The 24679-nt window shown below is 41.0% G+C and overlaps 2 protein-coding genes and 1 long non-coding RNA gene across 7 annotated transcripts; all 3 read left to right on the plus strand.

The window, feature by feature from the left end:
- The first annotated feature begins 942 nt into the window (after nucleotides 1–942).
- LOC124854948 lies at nucleotides 943–12835 on the plus strand. Its single transcript, XR_007034883.1, has 2 exons — nucleotides 943–1592; nucleotides 12606–12835. It is a non-coding gene; the product is annotated as an uncharacterized LOC124854948 (long non-coding RNA).
- On the plus strand, nucleotides 5323–11695 carry LOC124854947. Of its 3 annotated transcripts, none has more exons than XM_047343764.1 (4): nucleotides 5323–5476; nucleotides 6822–7412; nucleotides 7494–7613; nucleotides 8386–11684. In XM_047343764.1, exons 1-4 carry the CDS (start codon nucleotides 5463–5465, stop codon nucleotides 9398–9400), a joined length of 1740 nt encoding a protein of 579 aa, XP_047199720.1. In that variant the 5' UTR covers nucleotides 5323–5462; the 3' UTR covers nucleotides 9401–11684. The 3 variants fall into 3 exon arrangements, with proteins under 3 accessions (XP_047199720.1, XP_047199722.1, XP_047199721.1); XM_047343766.1 differs by having other exon boundaries at nucleotides 7503–7613; nucleotides 8386–11683; XM_047343765.1 differs by lacking the exon at nucleotides 5323–5476 and having other exon boundaries at nucleotides 5520–7412; nucleotides 8386–11695.
- A 2704-nt stretch (nucleotides 12836–15539) lies between the features above and the next one.
- LOC118123370 lies at nucleotides 15540–20615 on the plus strand. Of its 3 annotated transcripts, none has more exons than XM_047343762.1 (4): nucleotides 15540–16443; nucleotides 17783–18373; nucleotides 18455–18574; nucleotides 19329–20615. In XM_047343762.1, exons 1-4 carry the CDS (start codon nucleotides 16430–16432, stop codon nucleotides 20350–20352), a joined length of 1749 nt encoding a protein of 582 aa, XP_047199718.1. In that variant the 5' UTR covers nucleotides 15540–16429; the 3' UTR covers nucleotides 20353–20615. The 3 variants fall into 3 exon arrangements, with proteins under 3 accessions (XP_047199718.1, XP_035036611.2, XP_047199719.1); XM_035180720.2 differs by having other exon boundaries at nucleotides 18464–18574; XM_047343763.1 differs by lacking the exon at nucleotides 15540–16443 and having other exon boundaries at nucleotides 17606–18373.
- The last annotated feature ends 4064 nt before the right edge of the window (nucleotides 20616–24679 follow it).

The following is a 24679-nucleotide window of genomic DNA, read 5'->3' on the forward strand; positions in this document are numbered from 1 at the left end:
CCTAAGACACTGTGGGCTCAAGGCAAACATGACATTGGCTTAATATAACGCCTAAATCTGACTTCAGGCCCTGCCAACAGTAATATCCATTAAAAACTGAAGCCATTAAAGGCATTACTCCAGTTTTTGAATCATTACGAAAAGTAAGTATAATCATTCCATGGCATCACTCACCAGTACGCACGCCTATTTTTCCTGTGAAAAATCTAAACTGCAATTTCTTCGACAAAAGTAACTTTTCTGGGTCATGTGATCACAGCAGAGGGCAAATCCCTCTCACCCAAACATATTGAGACTAGACCGACGCAGAACAAAGACTTGACCGACGCAGAAGAACAAAGACTTGACTAAGACTATGCACCTCTGAGTTCCCTATGAGCAAAGAGAAACACGCAGATAATGTAAATGATGATGTAGATATCAGGACTTCACCCCTGTGGGAGAGACCATCCATGTTTGTTTCTACCTGAGACAAATCCCTACTGCTTTCCATGATTTCTGTTACAAGTGTGATTTCTAGAAATCAGACAGTGAATTCTTATAATTCTAATAATTATGATTCTGTTGCTTTAACTCCATAGATAATTAAGACATTCTAAATGATTTACAGGACTGTCAACCTTTTCTGTGACTAATTCTTTATAATACTTTGTAATGAATTCAAATATTTAAGTCCCAGTTTAACTTTATGTTTGAGGATATCTTTTGTTTAATCAATTTTAGTGCTCCTATTTGATGTGATTATTAAACTGTTCTTATTCCAAGGGTGTCAAGGTAAAAAGCTCAGTTAGTAAATGTCCCCATAATTTTGTAATTGTACAATATGAATGTTTGGATTTTAACAATTCAATTAGAGAAGCGGTTTACTGAGCTGGTAACATATATCCTGTGTCAAATGTTTTATATGTATTCAAGAGCAATTTGTGTTAATGGGACGAGAGAGTCCATCTTATCTGGTGTTTTAGTTGTGAGTTGTTTATTTTACCTATGTTTTTTTATTGTTTTATTAGTTGTTTATTTTATATATGTTAGACTTCTATAAAACATGAAATAACAGATGTTTTTACAGAACAGCAACTTTTATTTCCCCTTTTACATGACAAAATATCTAAGTCATTGCTAGCAACAGTAATTCAGACTTTTATTTTAAACTTTTAGTCAGACTAAATAATTTTCAAATAGGACATTTGACCTTTGTGATGCATTGCATCTCTTCAGATGACCTGCAATGCTTATTTTGGGAGGAACATATGATTATCACCATGTTCATGATGTCCTAGATTGAATCTTTGTGAATTTCTGGGTCTGATGTTTATTATGATGTTTTGTATATACTGTTGTGATCATTGTTTGATCAAAGGGAGGAATGTAATGGAAAATGTTACCGTTATACCGCACTATATATTATCTGGGTTTTGGCTTGGCCAGGAGGCTCGCACACACGCACGCACGCACGCACGCACGCACACACACACACACACACAGTTCACATACACACACACACACACACACACACAGTTCAACTCTTCACACACAAACATTTATCCATTGCATCTGCATAAAATAAATCGTTATTTCAGAAGTCTCACCAGGTCAAATTTCCATCACAAGGTCCTGCGGTCAACTTTTTAAAATCCATTTAGACTGTAACTCACCAGTATTTCACTAGTGAGCTAGAAACAAACTGTAAAGACAAAAACAAGAAGTTTTGAGTACTGTCTGATCACAATAATATGGCCAATCTGTATAATCTGTATTATTTATATGTACAATTCAATTTGCACATTATTCTTGTACAATCTAATAAATAGATAAAAGGGAACTTGGCTTGTAAATGTGTTTTGGGCAGCTTTGTGTTGAGGATCAAAGAGGTGATAATGAAAGTTAAAAAGGGTTGGTTTGCCAAAATCAACAGTTGGGTACGTCTTGAAAAAAAAAATAGGTTAAGTGGTGAAACAAGCTGATCGACTGAGGACAACATGTCTTCTGATTGAGACAAAAATCCTTTGAACAGTGAAGTAAAACCTCTTTGTAACTGTACAGTTAGTCCAGAAAACGAAAATACGACTTCATGACAAGAACAACAGAGGATTTCACTGGTGATAGCAACAGTATGGTGAATGCTGAGCTACGTGGAATCATTCTGTGCTCAGATTTATCCAAATGACATCAAAACACAAAGTTGACGTTTCAGCAGGATCCTGAACCTATCGCCAAAGCAGCCAAACGGTTAGGGTGGAATATCCTTGATTTGCTGATGTAGTGGGAAAATAACTAAGTGTGGTTGAAACCTATTTTGTAGTTGAAAAGTAAGTTTTTGCAGACCTGTCTAAATACATATATAACCTATCTAAATACTTTTATGACCTGTCTAAATACATATATAACCTGTCTATATACTTTTATGACTTGAACTGTTTATGATCTGAACTTTTATGACCTGAAACCCTTATGACCTTTTTTATCACTTATTAATTCTCCAAAGAATTGAATTTATGTCTGCTTTATCTCCAAAGGAAACATATGTAAATCAGTTTTCTGTGTCTTGATTCCTGTCTCAAACTGCGCCTACAGAACCAGTCTGAACTGTCTCAGACAAACAGCCTTAGTTCTCCTATATAAGATCCTTGCAATTGACTGTTCTCCATATTCACTCTGAGATCCCTGTGACTCTCTGTGTTCATCCTTTCTGCAGAAAGCCCCTATTAAAATACACAAAGACAAATTTGGTGTTCCAGCCTCTTGTATTTTCAGATTTCCATCACACGAGCTTCAGGGGCACGATGGTATTGAATGCTGAACTGTAGTCAATGAACAGCATTCTCACATATGTGTCCCTCTGGTCCAGGTGGGAGAGGGCAGTGTGAAGGCTGAGGGAGATGACATCTGCAGGTGACCTATTTGGCCTGTAGGCAAACTGAAGTGGGCCCAGTGAGTCAGGGAGGGAGGAGGTGATGAAGGATTTGACTAACCGCTCAAAACACTTCATGATGGTGGAGGTGAGTGCTACTGGGCGGTAGTCGTTCAGGCAGAGGGTTTTTGTTTTCTTCAGAGCCGGGACAATGATGGTCTCCTTGAAGCATGCGGGGACTACAGACTGGAGCAGTGACATGTTGAAAATGTCTGTGAACACATCTGACAGCTGATCTGCACACACCTTGAGAGCTCGGCCAGGGATGCCATCAGGTCCAGGTGCCTTGCGTGTGTTAATCCGGTTAAGTGATCTCCACACATCTGCCCTGGATGTTACCGGGGGGCAGCAGTCCTTCTTGGCCTCTTGTGTCTCCACAGTTGCTCTCAAAGCGAGCATAAAAGGTGTTCAGCTCCTCTGGGAGAGATGCAGACACAACCTCAGCACTGCTGGTCTTTCTTTTGAAGTCTGAGATGGTTTTTAGTCCAGCCCACATGTTCCTTGTGTTGGAGCCCTTGTAGTGAGACTCCACCTTGTCCCTGTAATGTCTCTTGGCACTTCTAATAACACTCCGGAGCGTGTACCTGGACTTCCTGTACTCCTCCAGATCACCTGAGTTGTAGGCGTCGGTCCGTGCTTTGAGTTTGGCATGGACGTCACCATTAATCCAGGGCTTCTGGTTTGGGAATGTTCATACAGTAATCCTCGGTACGACGTCATCGATGCATTTGCTGATGTAGCAGATGTCCGTGTACGTGTTGATGTTGTCATCCTGGAACACACACCACTCCGTAGTGCTGAAGCAGTCCCGTAGAGCCGAGTCTGAGTGGTCGGACCATCGATGACTGGTCCGAGTCACCGGTCTGTCACGTTTGAGTTTCTGCCTATAGGAAGGCAGCAGCAGAACTGAGACGTGATCTGATTTGCCGAATGGGGGGCGAGGGAGGGCCTTATATGCATCCTGGAAGGGAGTGTGAACATGGTCGAGTGTGTTCTCACCACGCGTAGGACAGCTGATGTGTTGATGGTATCTCGGCAGGATTTTCCTCATCTTGGCGTTGTTAAAATCACCGGCCACAATAAACGCAGCCTCCGGCCTTGAGGTCTCTGTCCTGTCGATAACCGCAAGCAGCTCGTCCAGGGCCTGATTAGTGTCGGCATGTGGCGGAATACACACCGCTGTTATAACGACCGATGTAAACTCCCTCGGGATGTAATAAGGTCGGCATCTGATCATGAGGTGCTCCAGGTCCGGAGAACAGCCCGAAGAAATAATCTCCACATCTGAGCACCACAGATTGTTCACCATGCAGCAGACACCTCCTCCCTTGCTCTTCCCCGAGTTTATTGTCCGGTCGTGGCTGTGAATGGAGACCCCCTCGGGAACAATGGCGGAGTCCGGGATCGAGGGGTCGAGCCACGTCTCCGTGAAAACCATAACGTTACATGGTAATCAAATGACACTTGAACATCAGTGTGAGAAAAACTACCTAAAATGACAGAAAGCCACATTTGAGAGAAATATATTGATGTGTATTTGGACTTTTTAGTTATTTTAGTCTGTCTCCCATCTGCTTACAAGGAGGAGGCAGGATTTATGACCTATAATGCAGGCAGCCACCAGGGGCGCTAATGACTCTTAGGTTTCTCTTTTGTGAGCTGTCATGTCGACCATCTTCACATTCAATCTACGGTGTGATACTGTGACATGATACAAATACAAACTGTTAATTCTAAAACATCAAAGTCCATTAGACCCATTTTTATTGAAGACATGCAAAAATTAAAATGCACTGGATGTAATGAAGCTCTTAATGTAACATTAACTGGTGTCTATTCATTTTAACTCAGACATTTATTTTGATGTGTACTTTGACTTTTTAGTGTTTCTAGTATATGTCCCATCCATTACCATGGAGGATGCAGGATCTATGACCTCTCCTGCAGGCAGCCACCAGTGGGCGATCAGGACTCTTAGCCTCCACTTTTTGAGGCTGTCATGATTGGAGGAAATAAATAGATAAAACAAATTTTAAACAAATCAATGCATATTTTGTTGCTTGAATACATCACAGACAAAATTATTTAACAATGAGGAACATTGTCTTATTTATGACACATTTATATCATTAACATTAATCTTATTGACCTTGTCAAGCAATTCCAGGGTTATAATGATTGACTACAGTAAAGGTCCTGTTGACTAGATTTTTTAACATGAATTAAACAAACTGGAGTTTAGGTGTCCCTCACAATGTCTCAGATTACCCAAATTCAGCCTAATTATTTAAATTTACTTATTTTTGAATTCACTTTCGCTACCAAACTGAGTTTCAGAGTTGAAAGAGTTATCTGCAGGACTGGGTATGGCCCATCCTGCTGATGTGGAGAAAGGAAAAGGAAACCAAACAAGGGTGTCAACTTTTTTCAAGCTTGCTGAGGATTTAGTTCTTGCAACAAGCCGTCCAGAAACAAGCAGTCGGTTTTCATTGTATCAGAGAGACCAGCGAAGCAACGAAGCTCCAGTAAAGAAGTGAAGGCAGAAGGGGAAATGTCTGCTGCAAGGTAAAGTTTGAATTTAATGCAGAAAAGAGAGAGACAATATTTCAAGTGTTTTTAATACTTATAGTACACACAAACTTGTTCCTTCTGAGTTTGTTTTTACTTTTTGGTATCAAATAAACATAGAAATCCACAAGTGGAAAGTAGCCTAAGTACCTTTCTTCAAGTGCTCTTTTGGAGTTAAAGTTTTTGTGCTTTTTTAAAACTGCTATACATATTTGAGATCTTTAACAACCAACAACTATTTTCCATTTAAGGTAAAGTGTAGTGAATGAAGACACTTGCTGACATTGAGCTCCCTGACCTAGACATGTCAACAGTTACTTTGAACAAAGGCTCTGACACATGTAACGTGTGACCTGACACAGTCAAACACAAAATGGAAAGAGAAACAAAACCATCACAACGAAACAGAAAACAACCACAAAGAGATTATAAACTACAAAGAGATACAAAACAACTACAATGTCATCTGAGCTCTGAGATCTAAGCTAAAGACTTTTTGGATTTTGTTGAACACTTTTCGTTATGGCGTTTTTTCCTTGGGTTTAGATTTTTGTTCATTCTGAGTTTTGCATTTCCTGTTTAATTTAGAAAATTTGCTCCTTATTCGCTGTCATGTTTCCAGTGTCTTCTTGGACGTATGCCTTGTGCTTTGATGTTTTTTCCTGTTCCCCTAGTGTTTCATTGCATATTGAGTTTTGATCTTTGTTTTTTGGAATCCTGTTTTACTTTTGTAGTGTTATTTCTGCCGAAATTAATTTTGTTATTTTACTGGCTCCTGCAATCAGAACCAAACAAATAGACTAAAAACTACAAAACAACACCAAACAACGACAGAGAGACTAAAGCACCCAAAAAGAGACAACAAAATTAACTGCAAAGACACATAATACCAAATAGTAAACAGAGACAGAATGACCACAAACAGACAAACAAACAACAAAAAGAAACAACCACGAAGATAGTGGTAATACAATTTGCCACTTGCCAATAAACCGAACAAAGAAGAAGTGAAACAAAACAACCACCAAGAGAACAAAGTGACAACATAACAACCACAAAGAGACATAAAATGACTACAAAACAACGTCAGACACACAACAACCACAAAGAGATACATTGTCACCAAAAAAAAAAGAAAACAGACAAAAGACACGGTAAATGACTACAAAGAAACAACTACAAACCAACAAAAATGATCTACAAAGAACCAAAACATCCAGAAAGAGACAAAAAGACACTTCAAATTTATGATGGAGATACATTCAGTCTTTCAGTGACATTTTCTGCTCAAGGAGTTAAATGAAATGTTCCAAAGTGATTGATGCTTTATGTCTTATTACAGAAAAGAGCTACAGCAGGTGTTGTGCCGCTATGTCACAGACACCCTCATCTACATCGACACTGTAAGAGGATTCTGTGAGGACTTCTCTAAATGGGGGCTCTGTAGGGAGACAGAAGTAAACATGATGATAGATATCAAAGAGAGGGCTGACATCATCGACCTAAACATCGACCATGTTTCTAAGTCAGAGCAAAAAGGTAAGGCCTTTTGGGAATATTTGAAGAGCAAGCTGAGCATGACCGCAGACAGCAGGCGTGCAAAGCTGCAGGAGGAGCTGGATGCCGTGCTCAAGGACACTTTGGTTGGCCTGGCGAAGCTCGAATACTTCCTGGATGCAGTGGAGAAGCTGGCGGTCACTTCGCTCCATGTGTTTACGGAGAACCAGGCGCTATGTCTGCCCAAAGGGATCACCCTCGATTGTGTTCAGGTTGTCATCACTGCGGCACGGCTAATCTGCCCTCTCCTCCTCGAGTTCAAAAGAGACGCACAAGTCTTCTTCCTGCCCAGATTTCAGAATGTGGAAGTGCTCTCTTATGAGTTGGACAAGTACATACGGACCACGCAGAACATCTGCGAGACGTTAGGAAAAAGGTGAACAGACGTGCAACAACATGACACATTTAGCAGTGGGCAACATTTAGTGCAGGAAGTAAGTGTAACTGTCTTTCACAACTCCCTCAGTGACTTTCATTTGAAAATGACGATGGAAACTGTGGTGAACGTCGACGTGGATCTGTCTAGAGATGAAATGCGGAGGATGCTTGATCATATTAATCAGCTGGATGAGATCAGGTAAGTGTTGTTTAAGCTGCTTTCAAACTACTTACTGGACTTGAGTGCAACCTTTGTTACAGCAGATCATACAACTCTTCTGAACAGATTCAGGAACCTGGTGGGCCTATAGACGGAACTGCTTTTAATTTATTAGTTTTTTCATTCAATTTGTCTATTTCGTTCATGGGATGTGGGGTCCCACAAGGCTCTGTCTTTGGCCCTTTTTTGTTAAGCCTGTACGTGTTGGTCATGTTATTTATCATTTTACTCCTGATCAGATAATCAAATGCTGTTTAAAGTCCCACGATCCAGGCTTAAAAAAAAGGGGGGGGGACATGTTTTTATGGTTTAAGCTACAGTTTGGAACAAACTTTACATCAGATCAGTGCCTCAGTTTAAAAAGCAGTAAATATATATAATCTTTTTTGTATGATCTGGCTTTAATTTGCACATTTTGCAGTTATATTTAATTTTTGCACCTTGTAAATCTATTGCAATGCTATTTTTATTCTATCCACCGCCTTTGCCCACGCCTGAGGATTTAACTGTTGAATCGGACAGCGTAGTTCCCTGCAGGCTGGGCGATAACTGGTAGAATTTATTGTCATTGGGACGGAGTTAAAAATTCCAGAAGAAATTCCAGGAGAAAAGAGAGATCAGCAAAACAATTAGCACAAGGACAGGGTATTAAAAATGTGACAATGTTAAGTTTGTGGTGCCTTTAAGGTGCATCCGAAACTTTGAAATTTGAATTTATTTTACACTTAATTCCCTCTTTTGTCTTCATCAGGATGAACAAGCACTTCAGGATGGTGTTCTTGTTTCAAGAGGAATCATTTTGTGACTTCATCAGTGACTTCAGCAAGCGACAGGACAGGATGCTGGAGTTTCTCAATGACCTGGAGGAGGGGGCTATTCAGCTCGACAGGATGAATATGGGGGCAAAGATCTCCAGCGTGGTAGGCAGCTCGGTTGGGGCGGTTGGAGGTGTGCTCTCCATTGTTGGCTTGGCGTTAATTCCTGTGACGGCAGGGGTGTCTCTAGCTCTGACAATGACAGGGATAGGTATGGGAATCACCAGCGAGTCAACAGCGCTGTCACCACCCTTCACAGAGATCGGAGTAAATAGAACTCAACAGAACAAAGCCAGAGAGGTTTTCCAGAAATTCATGGAGGATGTGCAGAGTCTCCAGGAATGTCTGGACAAGGTGACCAGTCAAGCCGACACCAAAATGGAAGAGAGTATCATCACAGTGGCTCTGGGAGTTAGCAAGGGTCTTAGTCAAGTTGGTGTTATTGCAAAAGGTATTGATGCATTAGTTGATGCTGCCTCTACTACTAAGTTGTTGAAAACCGAAGAGTTGATTGCAGGTGTTGGTAAGGTGGTGGCTCAGGAAGGTAAATCATTACGTAACGTGCCCAGGGTGGCCGCAGACATCCCAGATATTGGTCAGGCAGTCGCCAAAGGGCCTCTCGCTCTTTCCAAGTCAGCCAGGGCAGGTCTCATAGCAGTCAATGCTCTCTTCCTCGGCATGGATATCTTCTTCATCTGTAAGGACAGCATCAGTCTGGCAAAAGGCAATGAGACCGAGTGCTCACAGTGGATCAGGGCCAGAGCTACTCTGTGGAGCTCAGAGATGGATTCATGGAAGGGGATCCACGACTCCCTGTGTGAGGGCCGGGAGACGTCAGAGAAAAAAAAAGCTCTTCTAGAGACACCATTTTATCCGGAGATGGATGTGAAGAAGCAAAGAGAAGTAGAAATGGAATTTTCTCCTGATAAAATGGAAGAAAAACTGAAATAAAAGAAGTTTTGCTTAACACAGTAGTGCTCAGAGCAGAGAGAGTATCTTTGTATTAAAGTTGTCCCAATTCTCCACAAAAAGAGCTAAATGGAACCTTGATAATTTGATTTTGAGGCTTAAAAGTTGAATATAATGCCAACTAAATATGGTGAGATTGCCACCAGACCCTTATCAATATGGATAAAAGATGTCGGCTTCCCCAGTGGGGGAACAGTTAGTCCAAGACAATTACTACGGTTGGGATAGAAAATACAATTGGGAATTAAAAAGAAAAAGTCAAAAATAAAAGTGTCTAAGAAGGATCTCAATGAAATTGAAACACATTTGAAAGCACTAAGTGTGTGGAAGAAGGAATGTGGATGTAGGGAAAGAAGAAAGAATGCAAAACAAATGCCGTGTGTTACCCAAGGGAATGAATGTGATAAAATGGCAAATGAATGTGAACGAACAGATAAATCTGCACAGAAAAAGGTTTCTTTGTATCTTACAGTGCCTCAGTGTGTCAGAGTGGACCACAATCTCGACTGTGCCCCTCTTCAGGGACCTGAAGTGGCTTCAGCCCCAGCCGGTTCACCTCCGCCCTATATTCCTCCACCAACAACTGCCCATCCACCAGACTCCACGAACAGAACAGCAGACAACAGAAGCAGACCTCCTGTAACCCGCAGCAAAGCCGACATCCACCTGTTACGCTGGTGCTGCCACACCAACCCTGCTGATGCTTGAGGTCGCCGGACAAGGTGGTCTGATGATGGTTCTCTGTCCTTGGTCAGAAGCTGACATGAAAGCAAAACTGACTGAAGTTTGACGATATGCTCTGCATGTTGAAGAAAACTACAAGGCCCAACAAAGACTAAAAGACCTTACCATGTATCAGACACTTCAAGACTCACAGACATCCTCTACCATGTACAATCACCAAACAAGCAGCAGAGGACACCGGTTCAACAGAGGAAGCGGTGGTTTCAGAGGAAGGGGCAGAGGCGGCCCCCGCACCTGCTATAGGTCTGGAAAGAAAGGACATTGGGCGAGGGAGTGTCCAGAGGAACGGGGTGGAGCTGCTCAGGCAGATTGGAGCAGGGGGGCCAGGAGAGAGCGATGGAAACTCTGATTCATTCGACGCCTGAGATACACGGTATCACACCCACACCACACAAACAGGATAGTGACACACACACATTGATATTAGAAGCAATCACATGCTTAGAAATGAAAAACTACTTTCTCTGCATTGTACATCACCCCCCAACTGCATGCATATAAAAAGTTTTTTTTCTGTTACAGTGCACGCGCAGAGAACTGTTCATCTGGTAACTTTAATGTCGTCGACTCATCATTTTTTGTCTCAAATAGCTGTTGCGAACATCTCCGCCTTACAGGAAATCCCTAAGACACTGTGGGCTCAAGTCAAACATGACGTTGGCTTAATATAACGCCTAAATCTGACTTCAGGCCCTGCCAACAGTAATATCCATTAAAAACTGAAGCCATTAAAGGCATTACTCCAGTTTTTGAATCATTACGAAAAGTAAGAGTAATCCTTCCATGGCATCACTCACCAGTACGCACGCCTATTTTTAACGTGAAAATCTAAATTGCAACTTTTCTGGGTCATGTGATCACAGCAGAGGGCAAATCCCTCTCACCCAAACATATTGAGACTAGACCGACGCAGAACAAAGACTAGACCGACGCAGAAGAACAAAGACTTGACTAAGACTATGCACCTCTGAGTTCCCTATGAGCAAAGAGAAACACGCAGATAATGTAAATGATGATGTAGATATCAGGACTTCACCCCTGTGGGTGAGGCCATCCATGTTTGTTTCTACCTGAGACAAATCCCTACTGCTTTCCATGATTTCTGTAACAAGTGTGATTTCTAGTAATCAGACAGTGAATTCTTATAATTCTAATAATTGTGTTTCTGTTGCTTTAACTCCATAGATAATTAAGACATTCTAAATGATTTACAGGACTGTTAACCTTTTTTGTGACTAATTCTTTATAATACTTTGTAATGAATTCAAATATTTAAGTCCCAGTTTAACTTTATGTTTGAGCATATCTTTTGTTTAATCAATTTTAGTGCTCCTATTTGATGTGATTATTAAACTGTTCTTATCCCAAGGGTGTGGAGGTCTACAGAGCTTAGTTAGTAATTGTCCCAATAATTTTGTAATTGTACAATATGAATGTTTGGATTTTAACAATTCAATTAGAGAAGCAGTTTACTGAGCTAGTAACATATATCCTGTTTCAAATGTTTTATATGTATTCAAGAGCAATTTTTGTTAATGGGACTAGAGAGTCCATCTTATCTGGTGTTTTAGTTGTGAGTTGTTTATTTTACCTATGTTTTTTTATTGTTTTATTAGCTGTTTATTTTATATATGTTAGACTTCTATAAAACATGAAATAACAGATGTTTTTACAGAACAGCAACTTTTATTTCCCCTTTTACATGACAAAATATCTAAGTCATTGCTAGCAACAGTAATTCAGACTTTTATTTTAAACTTTTAGTCAGACTAAATAATTTTCAAATAGGACATTTGACCTTTGTGATGCATTGCATCTCTTCAGATGACCTGCAATGCTTATTTTGGGAGGAACATATGATTATCACCATGTTCATGATGTCCTAGATTGAATCTTTGTGAATTTCTGGGTCTGATGTTTATTATGATGTTTTGTATATACTGTTGTGATCATTGTTTGATCAAAGGGAGGAATGTAATGGAAAATGTTACCGTTATACCGCACTATATATTATCTCTGCTTATGCATACTATTTCTGCTTATGTAACTGCCAAGATGACATCAGGGCCACAAATCTGAGACTGTGCTTGTCTCCCCCCAACAAGACCTCGAAGAAACCTTCAGCATGTGTCTGTGTCTTATCTCCTGTGATTTTACTATTCACTCAGTTCCCACACATAGTTCACACACACACACACACACACACACACACACACACACACACACACACACACATAGCTCACACACACAGTTCAACTCTTCACACACACACATTTCTTCATTGCATCTGCATAAAAAGCACACGCCTGCAACTGTTTCTTTGTCATTCCCTCTGCAGAATGCTCTTCGCATGCTGTATGATTGTCTGACCTTCCTTGCAAGGAATAAAGTATACTTAAAAGACTATGATTCTCTGATCTCTTTATTTCAGAAGTCTCACCAGGTCAAATTTCCATCACAAGGTCCTGCGGTCAACTTTTTAAAATCCATTTAGACTGTAACTCACCAGTATTTCACTAGTGAGCTAGAAACAAACTGTCAAGACAAAAACAAGAAGTTTTGAGTACTGTCTGATCACAATAATATGGCCAATCTGTATAATCTGTATTATTTATATGTACAATTCAATCTGCACATTATTCTTGTACAATCTAATAAATAGATAAAAGGGAACTTGGCTTGTAAATGTGTTTTGGGCAGCTTTGTGTTGAGGATCAAAGAAGTGATTATGAAAGTTAAACAGGGTTGGTTTGACAAAATCAACAGTTGGGTACGTCTTGAAAAAAAAAATAGGTTAAGTGGTGAAACAAGCTGATCGACTGAGGACAACATGTCTTCTGATTGAGACAAAAATCCTTTGAACAGTGAAGTAAAACCTCTTTGTAACTGTACAGTTAGTCCAGAAAACGAAAAGACGACTTCATGACCAGAACATCAGAGGATTTCACTGGTGATAGCAACAGTAGGGTGAATGCTGAGCTACATGGAATCATTCTGTGCTCAGATTTATCCAAATGAAATCAAAACACAAAGTTGACGTTTCAGCAGGATCCTGAACCTATCGCCAAAGCAGCCAAACGGTTAGGGTGGAATATCCTTGATTGGCTGATGTAGTGGGAAAATAACTAAGTGTGGTTGAAACCTATTTTGTAGTTGAAAAGTAAGTTTTTGCAGACCTGTCTAAATACATATATAACCTGTCTAAATACTTTTATGACGTGAACTGTTTATGATCTGAACTTTTATGACCTGAAACCCTTATGACCTTTTTTATCACTTGTTAATTCTCCAAAGAATTGAATTTATGTCTGCTTTATCTCCAAAGGAAACATATGTAAATCAGTTTTCTGTGTCTTGATTCCTGTCTCAAACTGCGCCTACAGAACCAGTCTGAACTGTCTCAGACAAACAGCCTTAGTTCTCCTATATAAGATCCTTGCAATTGACTGTTCTCCATATTCACTCTGAGATCCCTGTGACTCTCTGTGTTCATCCTTTCTGCAGAAAGCCCCTATTAAAATACACAAAGACAAATTTGGGGTTCCAGCCTCTTGTATTTTCAGATTTCCATCACAGGAGCTTCAGGGGCACGATGGTATTGAATGCTGAACTGTAGTCAATGAACAGCATTCTCACATATGTGTCCCTCTGGTCCAGGTGGGAGAGGGCAGTGTGAAGGCTGAGGGAGATGACATCTGCAGGTGACCTATTTGGCCTGTAGGCAAACTGAAGTGGGTCCAGTGAGTCAGGGAGGGAGGAGGTGATGAAGGATTTGACTAACCGCTCAAAACACTTCATGATGGTGGAGGTGAGTGCTACTGGGCGGTAGTCGTTCAGGCAGAGGGTTTTTGTTTTCTTCGGAGCCGGGACAATGATGGTCTCCTTGAAGCATGCGGGGACTACAGACTGGAGCAGTGACATGTTTAAAATGTCTGTGAACACATCTGACAGCTGATCTGCACACACCTTGAGAGCTCGGCCAGGGATGCCATCAGGTCCAGGTGCCTTGCGTGTGTTAATCCGGTTAAGTGATCTCCACACATCTGCCCTGGATGTTACCGGGGGGCAGCAGTCCTTCTTGGCCTCTTGTGTCTCCACAGTTGCTCTCAAAGCGAGCATAAAAGGTGTTCAGCTCCTCTGGGAGAAATGCAGACACAACCTCAGCACTGCTGGTCTTTCTTTTGTAGTCTGAGATGGTTTTTAGTCCAGCCCACATGTTCCTCGTGTTGGAGCCCTTGTAGTGAGACTCCACCTTGTCCCTGTAATGTCTCTTGGCACTTCTAATAACACTCCGGAGCATGTACCTGGACTTCCTGTACTCCTCCAGATCACCTGAGTTGTAGGCGTCGGTCCGTGCTTTGAGTTTGGCATGGACGTCACCATTAATCCAGGGCTTCTGGTTTGGGAATGTTCATACAGTAATCCTCGGTACGACGTCATCGATGCATTTGCTGATGTAGCAGATGTCCGTGTACGTGTTGATGTTGTCATCCTGGAACACACACCACTCCGTAGTGCTGAAGCAGTCCCGTAGAGCCGAGTCTGAGTGGTCGGACCACCGATGACTGGTCCGAGTCACCGGTCTGTCACGTTTGAGTTTCTGCCTATAGGAAGGCAGCAGCAGAACTGAGACGTGATCTGATTTGCCGAATGGGGGGCGAGGGAGGGCCTTATATGCATCCTGGAAGGGAGTGTGAACATGGTCGAGTGTGTTCTCACCACGCGTAGGACAGCTGATGTGTTGATGGTATCTCGGCAGGATTTTCCTCATCTTGGCGTTGTTAAAATCACCGGCCACAATAAACGCAGCCTCCGGCCTTGAGGTCTCTGTCCTGTCGATAACCGCATGCAGCTCATCCAGGGCCTGATTAGTGTCGGCATGTGGCGGAATACACACCGCTGTTATAACGACCGATGTAAACTCCCTCGGGATGTAATAAGGTCGGCATCTGATCATGAGGTGCTCCAGGTCCGGAGAACAGCCCGAAGAAATAATCTCCACATCTGAGCACCACAGATTGTTCACCATGCAGCAGACACCTCCTCCCTTGCTCTTCCCCGAGTTTATTGTCCGGTCGTGGCTGTGAATGGAGACCCTCGGGAACAATGGCGGAGTCCGGGATCGAGGGGTCGAGCCACGTCTCCGTGAAAACCATAACGTTACATGGTAATCAAATGACACTTGAACATCAGTGTGAGAAAAACTACCTAAAATGACAGAAAGCCACATTTGAGAGAAATATATTGATGTGTATTTGGACTTTTTAGTTATTTTAGTCTGTCTCCCATCTGCTTACAAGGAGGAGGCAGGATTTATGACCTATAATGCAGGCAGCCACCAGGGCGCTAATGACTCTAGGGTTTCTCTTTTGTGAGCTGTCATGTCGACCATCTTCACATTCAATCTACGGTGTGATACTGTGACATGATACAAATACAAACTGTTAATTCTAAAACATCAAAGTCCATTAGACCCATTTTTATTGAAGACATGCAAAAATTAAAATGCACTGGATGTAATGAAGCTCTTAATGTAACATTAACTGGTGTCTATTCATTTTAACTCAGACATTTATTTTGATGTGTACTTTGACTTTTTAGTGTTTCTAGTATATGTCCCATCCATTACCATGGAGGATGCAGGATCTATGACCTCTCCTGCAGGCAGCCACCAGTGGGCGATCAGGACTCTTAGCCTCCACTTTTTGAGGCTGTCATGATTGGAGGAAATAAATAGATAAAACAAATTTTAAACAAATCAATGCATATTTTGTTGCTTGAATACATCACAGACAAAATTATTTAACAATGAGGAACATTGTCTTATTTATGACACATTTATATCATTAACATTAATCTTATTGACCTTGTCAAGCAATTCCAGGGTTATAATGATTGACTACAGTAAAGGTCCTGTTGACTAGATTTTTTAACATGAATTAAACAAACTGGAGTTTAGGTGTCCCTCACAATGTCTCAGATTACCCAAATTCAGCCTAATTATTTAAATTTACTTATTTTTGAATTCACTTTCGCTACCAAACTGAGTTTCAGAGTTGAAAGAGTTATCTGCAGGACTGGGTATGGCCCATCCTGCTGATGTGGAGAAAGGAAAAGGAAACCAAACAAGGGTGTCAACTTTTTTCAAGCTTGCTGAGGATTTAGTTCTTGCAACAAGCCGTCCAGAAACAAGCAGTCGGTTTTCATTGTATCAGAGAGACCAGCGAAGCAACGAAGCTCCAGTAAAGAAGTGAAGGCAGAAGGGAAATGTCTGCTGCAAGGTAAAGTTTGAATTTAGTGCAGAAAGAGAGAGACAATATTTCAAGTGTTTTTAATACTTATAGTACACACAAACTTGTTCCTTCTGAGTTTGTTTTTACTTTTGGTATCAAATAAACATAGAAATCCACAAGTGGAAAGTAGCCTAAGTACCTTTCTTCAAGTGCTCTTTTGGAGTTAAAGTTTTGTGCTTTTTAAAACTGCTATACATATTTGAGATCTTTAACAACCAACAACTATTTTCCATTTAAGGTAAAGTGTAGTGAATGAAGACACTTGCTGACATTGAGCTCCTGACCTAGACATGTCAACAGTTACTTTGAACAATGGCTCTGACACATGTAACGTGTGACCTGACACAGTCAAACACAAAATGGAAAGAGAAACAAAACCATCACAACGAAACAGAAAACAACCACAAAGAGATTATAAACTACAAAGAGATACAAAACAACTACAATGTCATCTGAGCTCTGAGATCTAAGCTAAAGACTTTTTGGATTTTGTTGAACACTTTTCGTTATGGCGTTTTTTCCTTGGGTTTAGATTTTTGTTCATTCTGAGTTTTGCGTTTCCTATTTAATTTAGAAAATGTGCTCCTTATTCGCTGTCATGTTTCCAGTGTCTTCTTGGACGTATGCCTTGTGCTTTGATGTTTTTTCCTGTTCCCCTAGTGTTTCATTGCATATTGAGTTTTGATCTTTGTTTTTTGGAATCCTGTTTTACTTTTGTAGTGTTATTTCTGCCGAAATTAATTTTGTTATTTTACTGGCTCCTGCAATCAGAACCAAACAAATAGACTAAAAACTACAAAACAACACCAAACAACGACAGAGAGACTAAAGCACCCAAAAAGAGACAACAAAATTAACTGCAAAGACACATAATACCAAATAGTAAACAGAGACAGAATGACCACAAACAGACAAACAAACAACAAAAAGAAACAACCACGAAGATAGTGGTAATACAATTTGCCACTTGCCAATAAACCGAACAAAGAAGAAGTGAAACAAAACAACCACCAAGAGAACAAAGTGACAACATAACAACCACAAAGAGACATAAAATGACTACAAAACAACGTCAGACACACAACAACCACAAAGAGATACATTGTCACCAAAAAAAAAAGAAAACAGACAAAGACACGGTAAATGACTACAAAGAAACAACTACAAACCAACAAAAATGATCTACAAAGAACCAAAACATCCAGAAAGAGACAAAAAGACACTTCAAATTTATGATGGAGATACATTCAGTCTTTCAGTGACATTTTCTGCTCAAGGAGTTAAATGAAATGTTCCAAAGTGATTGATGCTTTATGTCTTATTACAGAAAAGAGCTACAGCAGGTGTTGTGCCGCTATGTCACAGACACCCTCATCTACATCGACACTGTAAGAGGATTCTGTGAGGACTTCTCTAAATGGGGGCTCTGTAGGGAGACAGAAGTAAACATGATGATAGATATCAAAGAGAGGGCTGACATCATCGACCTAAACATCGACCATGTTTCTAAGTCAGAGCAAAAAGGTAAGGCCTTTTGGGAATATTTGAAGAGCAAGCTGAGCATGACCGCAGACAGCAGGCGTGCAAAGCTGCAGGAGGAGCTGGATGCCGTGCTCAAGGACACTTTGGTTGGCCTGGCGAAGCTCGAATACTTCCTGGATGCAGTGGAGAAGCTGGCGGTCACTTCGCTCCATGTGTTTACGGAGAACCAGGCGCTATGTCTGCCCAAAGGGATCACCCTCGATTGTGTTCAGGTTGTCATCACTGCGGCACGGCTAATCTGCCCTCTCCTCCTCGAGTTCAAAAGAGACGCACAAGTCTTCTTCCTGCCCAGATTTCAGAATGTGGAAGTGCTCTCTTATGAGTTGGACAAGTACATACGGACCACGCAGAACATCTGCGAGACGTTAGGAAAAAGGTGAACAGACGTGCAACAACATGACACATTTAGCAGTGGGCAACATTTAGTGCAGGAAGTAAGTGTAACTGTCTTTCACAACTCCCTCAGTGACTTTCATTTGAAAATGACGATGGAAACTGTGGTGAACGTCGACGTGGATCTGTCTAGAGATGAAATGCGGAGGATGCTTGATCATATTAATCAGCTGGATGAGATCAGGTAAGTGTTGTTTAAGCTGCTTTCAAACTACTTACTGGACTTGAGTGCAACCTTTGTTACAGCAGATCATACAACTCTTCTGAACAGATTCAGGAACCTGGTGGGCCTATAGACGGAACTGCTTTTAATTTATTAGTTTTTTCATTCAATTTGTCTATTTCGTTCATGGGATGTGGGGTCCCACAAGGCTCTGTCTTTGGCCCTTTTTTGTTAAGCCTGTACGTGTTGGTCATGTTATTTATCATTTTACTCCTGATCAGATAATCAAATGCTGTTTAAAGTCCCACGATCCAGGCTTAAAAAAAGGGGGACATGTTTTATGGTTTGATGCTATAGTTTGGAACATAAATCCTATAAAATTTTGTTAAGTTGTTACTATATATATTTTTTTGTATGATCTGGCTTTAATTTGCACATTTTGCAGTTATATTTAATTTTTGCACCTTGTAAATCTATTGCAATGCTATTTTTATTCTATCCACCGCCTTTGCCCACGCCTGAGGATTTAACTGTTGAATCGGACAGCGTAGTTCCCTGCAGGCTGGGCGATAACTGGTAGAATTTATTGTCATTGGGACGGAGTTAAAAATTCCAGAAGAAATTCCAGGAGAAAAGAGAGATCAGCAAAACAATTAGCACAAGGACAGGGTATTAAAAATGTGACAATGTTAAGTTTGTGGTGCCTTTAAGGTGCATCCGAAACTTTGAAATTTGAATTTATTTTACACTTAATTCCCTCTTTTGTCTTCATCAGGATGAACAAGCACTTCAGGATGGTGTTCTTGTTTCAAGAGGAATCATTTTGTGACTTCATCAGTGACTTCAGCAAGCGACAGGACAGGATGCTGGAGTTTCTCAATGACCTGGAGGAGGGGGCTATTCAGCTCGACAGGATGAATATGGGGGCAAAGATCTCCAGCGTGGTAGGCAGCTCGGTTGGGGCGGTTGGAGGTGTGCTCTCCATTGTTGGCTTGGCGTTAATTCCTGTGACGGCAGGGGTGTCTCTAGCTCTGACAATGACAGGGATAGGTATGGGAATCACCAGCGGAGTCAACAGCGCTGTCACCACCGTCACAGAGATCGGAGTAAATAGAACTCAACAGAACAAAGCCAGAGAGGTTTTCCAGAAATTCATGGAGGATGTGCAGAGTCTCCAGGAATGTCTGGACAAGGTGACCAGTCAAGCCGACACCAAAATGGAAGAGAGTATCATCACAGTGGCTCTGGGAGTTAGCAAGGGTCTTAGTCAAGTTGGTGTTATTGCAAAAGGTATTGATGCATTAGTTGATGCTGCCTCTACTACTAAGTTGTTGAAAACCGAAGAGTTGATTGCAGGTGTTGGTAAGGTGGTGGCTCAGGAAGGTAAATCATTACGTAACGTGCCCAGGGTGGCCGCAGACATCCCAGATATTGGTCAGGCAGTCGCCAAAGGGCCTCTCGCTCTTTCCAAGTCAGCCAGGGCAGGTCTCATAGCAGTCAATGCTCTCTTCCTCGGCATGGATATCTTCTTCATCTGTAAGGACAGCATCAGTCTGGCAAAAGGCAATGAGACCGAGTGCTCACAGTGGATCAGGGCCAGAGCTACTCTGTGGAGCTCAGAGATGGATTCATGGAAGGGGATCCACGACTCCCTGTGTGAGGGCCGGGAGACGTCAGAGAAAAAAAAAGCTCTTCTAGAGACACCATTTTATCCGGAGATGGATGTGAAGAAGCAAAGAGAAGTAGAAATGGAATTTTCTCCTGATAAAGTGGAAAATAAGTTTTGCTTAACACAGTAGTGCTCAGAGCAGAGAGAGTATCTTTGTATTAAGGTTGTCACAATTCTCCACAAAAAGAGCTAAATGGAACCTTGATAATTTGATTTTGAGGCTTAAAAATTGAAAATAATGCCAACTAAATATGGTGAGATTGCCACCAGACCCTTATCAATATGGATAAAAGATTTCGGCTTCCCCAGTGGGGGAACAGTTAGTCCAAGACAATTACTACGGTTGGGATAGAAACAGAATTGGGAATTAAAAAGAAAAAGTCAAAAAGAAAAGTGTCTAAGAAGGATCTCAATGAAATTGAAACACATTTGAAAGCACTGAGTGTGTGGAAGAAGGAATGTGGATGTAGGGAAAGAAGAAAGAATGCAAAACAAATGCCGTGTGTTACCCAAGGGAATGAATGTGATAAAATGGCAAATGAATGTGAACGAACAGATAAATCTGCACAGAAAAAGGTTTCTTTGTATGCTACAGTGCCTCAGTGTGTCAGAGTGGACCACGATCTCGACTGTGCCCCTCTTCAGGGACCTGAAGTGGCTTCAGCCCCAGCCGGTTCACCTCCGCCCTATATTCCTCCACCAACAACTGCCCATCCACCAGACTCCACGAACAGAACAGCAGACAACAGAAGCAGACCTCCTGTAACCCGCAGCAAAGCCGACATCCACCTGTTACGCTGGTGCGGCCACACCAACCCTGCTGATGCTTGAGGTCGCCGGACAAGGTGGTCTGACGATGGTTCTCTGTCCTTGGTCAGAAGCTGACATGAAAGCAAAACTGACTGAAGTTTGACGATATGCTCTGCATGTTGAAGAAAACTACAAGGCCCAACAAAGACAAAAAGACCTTACCATGTATCAGACACTTCAAGACTCACAGACATCCTCTACCATGTACAATCACCAAACAAGCAGCAGAGGACACCGGTTCAACAGAGGACGCGGTGGTTTCAGAGGAAGGGGCAGAGGCGGCCCCCGCACCTGCTATAGGTGTGGAAAGAAAGGACATTGGGCGAAGGAGTGTCCGGAGGAACGGGGTGGAGCTGCTCAGGCAGATTGGAGCAGGGGGGCCACGAGAGAGCGGTGGAAACTCTGATTCATTCGATGCCTGAGATACACGGTATCACACCCACACCACACAAACAGGATAGTGACACACACACATTGATATTAGAAGCAATCACATGCTTAGAAATTAAAAACTACTTTCTCTGCATTGTACATCACCCCCCAACTGCATGCATATAAAACGTTTTTTTTCTGTTACAGTGGACGCGCAGAGAACTGTTCATCTGGTAACTTTAATGTCGTCGACTGATCATTTTTTGTCTCAAATAGCTGTTGCGAACATCTCCGCCTTACAGGAAATCCCTGAGACACTGTGGGCTCAAGGCAAACGTGACATTGGCTTAATATAACGCCTAAATCTGACTTCAGGCCCTGCCAACAGTAATATCCATTAAAAACTGAAGCCATTAAAGGCATTACTCCAGTTTTTGAATCATTACGAAAAGTAAGTATAATCATTCCATGGCATCACTCACCAGTACGCACGCCTTTTTTTCCTGTGAAAAATCTAAACTGCAATTTTTCACAAAGTAACTTTTCTGGGTCATGTGATCACAGCAGAGGGCAAATCCCTCTCACCCAAACATATTGAGACTAGACCGACGCAGAACAAAGACTTGACCGACGCAGAAGAACAAAGACTTGACTAAGACTATGCACCTCTGAGTTCCCTATGAGCAAAGAGAAACACGCAGATAATGTAAATGATGATGTAGATATCAGGACTTCACCCCTGTGGGAGAGACCATCCATGTTTGTTTCTACCTGAGACAAATCCCTACTGCTTTCCATGATTTCTGTTACAAGTGTGATTTCTAGAAATCAGACAGTGAATTCTTATAATTCTAATAATTATGATTCTGTTGCTTTAACTCCATAGATAATTAAGACATTCTAAATGATTTACAGGACTGTCAACCTTTTCTGTGACTAATTCTTTATAATACTTTGTAATGAATTCAAATATTTAAGTCCCAGTTTAACTTTATGTTTGAGGATATCTTTTGTTTAATCAATTTTAGTGCTCCTATTTGATGTGATTATTAAACTGTTCTTATTCCAAGGGTGTCAAGGTAAAAAGCTCAGTTAGTAAATGTCCCCATAATTTTGTAATTGTACAATATGAATGTTTGGATTTTAACAATTCAATTAGAGAAGCGGTTTACTGAGCTAGTAACATATATCCTGTGTCAAATGTTTTATATGTATTCAAGAGCAATTTGTGTTAATGGGACGAGAGAGTCCATCTTATCTGGTGTTTTAGTTGTGAGTTGTTTATTTTACCTATGTTTTTTTATTGTTTTATTAGTTGTTTATTTTATATATGTTAGACTTCTATAAAACATGAAATAACAGATGTTTTTACAGAACAGCAACTTTTATTTCCCCTTTTACATGACAAAATATCTAAGTCATTGCTAGCAACAGTAATTCAGACTTTTATTTTAAACTTTTAGTCAGACTAAATAATTTTCAAATAGGACATTTGACCTTTGTGATGCATTGCATCTCTTCAGATGACCTGCAATGCTTATTTTGGGAGGAACATATGATTATCACCATGTTCATGATGTCCTAGATTGAATCTTTTTGAATTTCTGGGTCTGATGTTTATTATGATGTTTTGTATATACTGTTGTGATCATTGTTTGATCAAAGGGAGGAATGTAATGGAAAATGTTACCGTTATACCGCACTATATATTATCTGGGTTTTGGCTTGGCCAGGAGGCTCACACGCACGCACGCACGCACGCACACACACACACACACAGTTCACACACACACACACACACACACACACACACACACACACACACACACACACACACACAGTTCAACTCTTCACACACACACATTTCTTCATTGCATCTGCATAAAAAGCACACGCCTGCAACTGTTTCTTTGTCATTCCCTCTGCAGAATGCTCTTCGCATGCTGTATGATTGTCTGACCTTCCTTGCAAGGAATAAAGTATACTTTAAAGACTATGATTCTCTGATCTCTTTATTTCAGAAGTCTCACCAGGTCAAATTTCCATCACAAGGTCCTGCGGTCAACTTTTTAAAATCCATTTAGACTGTAACTCACCAGTATTTCACTAGTGAGCTAGAAACAAACTGTAAAGACAAAAACAAGAAGTTTTGAGTACTGTCTGATCACAATAATATGGCCAATCTGTATAATCTGTATTATTTATATGTACAATTCAATTTGCACATTATTCTTGTACAATCTAATAAATAGATAAAAGGGAACTTGGCTTGTAAATGTGTTTTGGGCAGCTTTGTGTGGAGGATCAAAAAGGTGATTATGAAAGTTAAAAAGGGTTGGTTTGCCAAAATCAACAGTTGGGTACGTCTTGAAAAAAAAAATAGGTTAAGTGGTGAAACAAGCTGATCGACTGAGGACAACATGTCTTCTGATTGAAACAAAAATCCTTTGAACAGTGAAGTAAAACCTCTTTGTAACTGTACAGTTAGTCCAGAAAACGAAAAGACGACTTCATGACAAGAACAACAGAGGATTTCACTGGTGATAGCAACAGTATGGTGAATGCTGAGCTACGTGGAATCATTCTGTGCTCAGATTTATCCAAATGACATCAAAACACAAAGTTGACGTTTCAGCAGGATCCTGAACCTTCCGCCAAAGCAGCCAAACAGTTAGGGTGGAATATCCTTGATTTGCTGATGTAGTGGGAAAATAACTAAGTGTGGTTGAAACCTATTTTGTAGTTGAAAAGTAAGTTTTTGCAGACCTGTCTAAATACATATATAACCTGTCTAAATACTTTTATGACCTGTCTAAATACATTTTTGACGTGAACTGTTTATGATCTGAACTTTTATGACCTGAAACCCTTATGACCTTTTTTATCACTTATTAATTCTCCAAAGAATTGAATTTATGTCTGCTTTATCTCCAAAGGAAACATATGTAAATCAGTTTTCTGTGTCTTGATTCCTGTCTCAAACTGCGCCTACAGAACCAGTCTGAACTGTCTCAGACAAACAGCCTTAGTTCTCCTATATAAGATCCTTGCAATTGACTGTTCTCCATATTCACTCTGAGATCCCTGTGACTCTCTGTGTTGATCCTTTCTGCAGAAAGCCCCTATTAAAATACACAAAGACAAATTTGGTGTTCCAGCCTCTTGTATTTTCAGATTTCCATCACACGAGCTTCAGGGGCACGATGGTATTGAATGCTGAACTGTAGTCAATGAACAGCATTCTCACATATGTGTCCCTCTGGTCCAGGTGGGAG

This window comes from Hippoglossus stenolepis, chromosome 16, assembly GCF_022539355.2.
Source record: "Hippoglossus stenolepis isolate QCI-W04-F060 chromosome 16, HSTE1.2, whole genome shotgun sequence".
In the NCBI taxonomy this organism is placed as follows: domain Eukaryota; kingdom Metazoa; phylum Chordata; class Actinopteri; order Pleuronectiformes; family Pleuronectidae; genus Hippoglossus; species Hippoglossus stenolepis.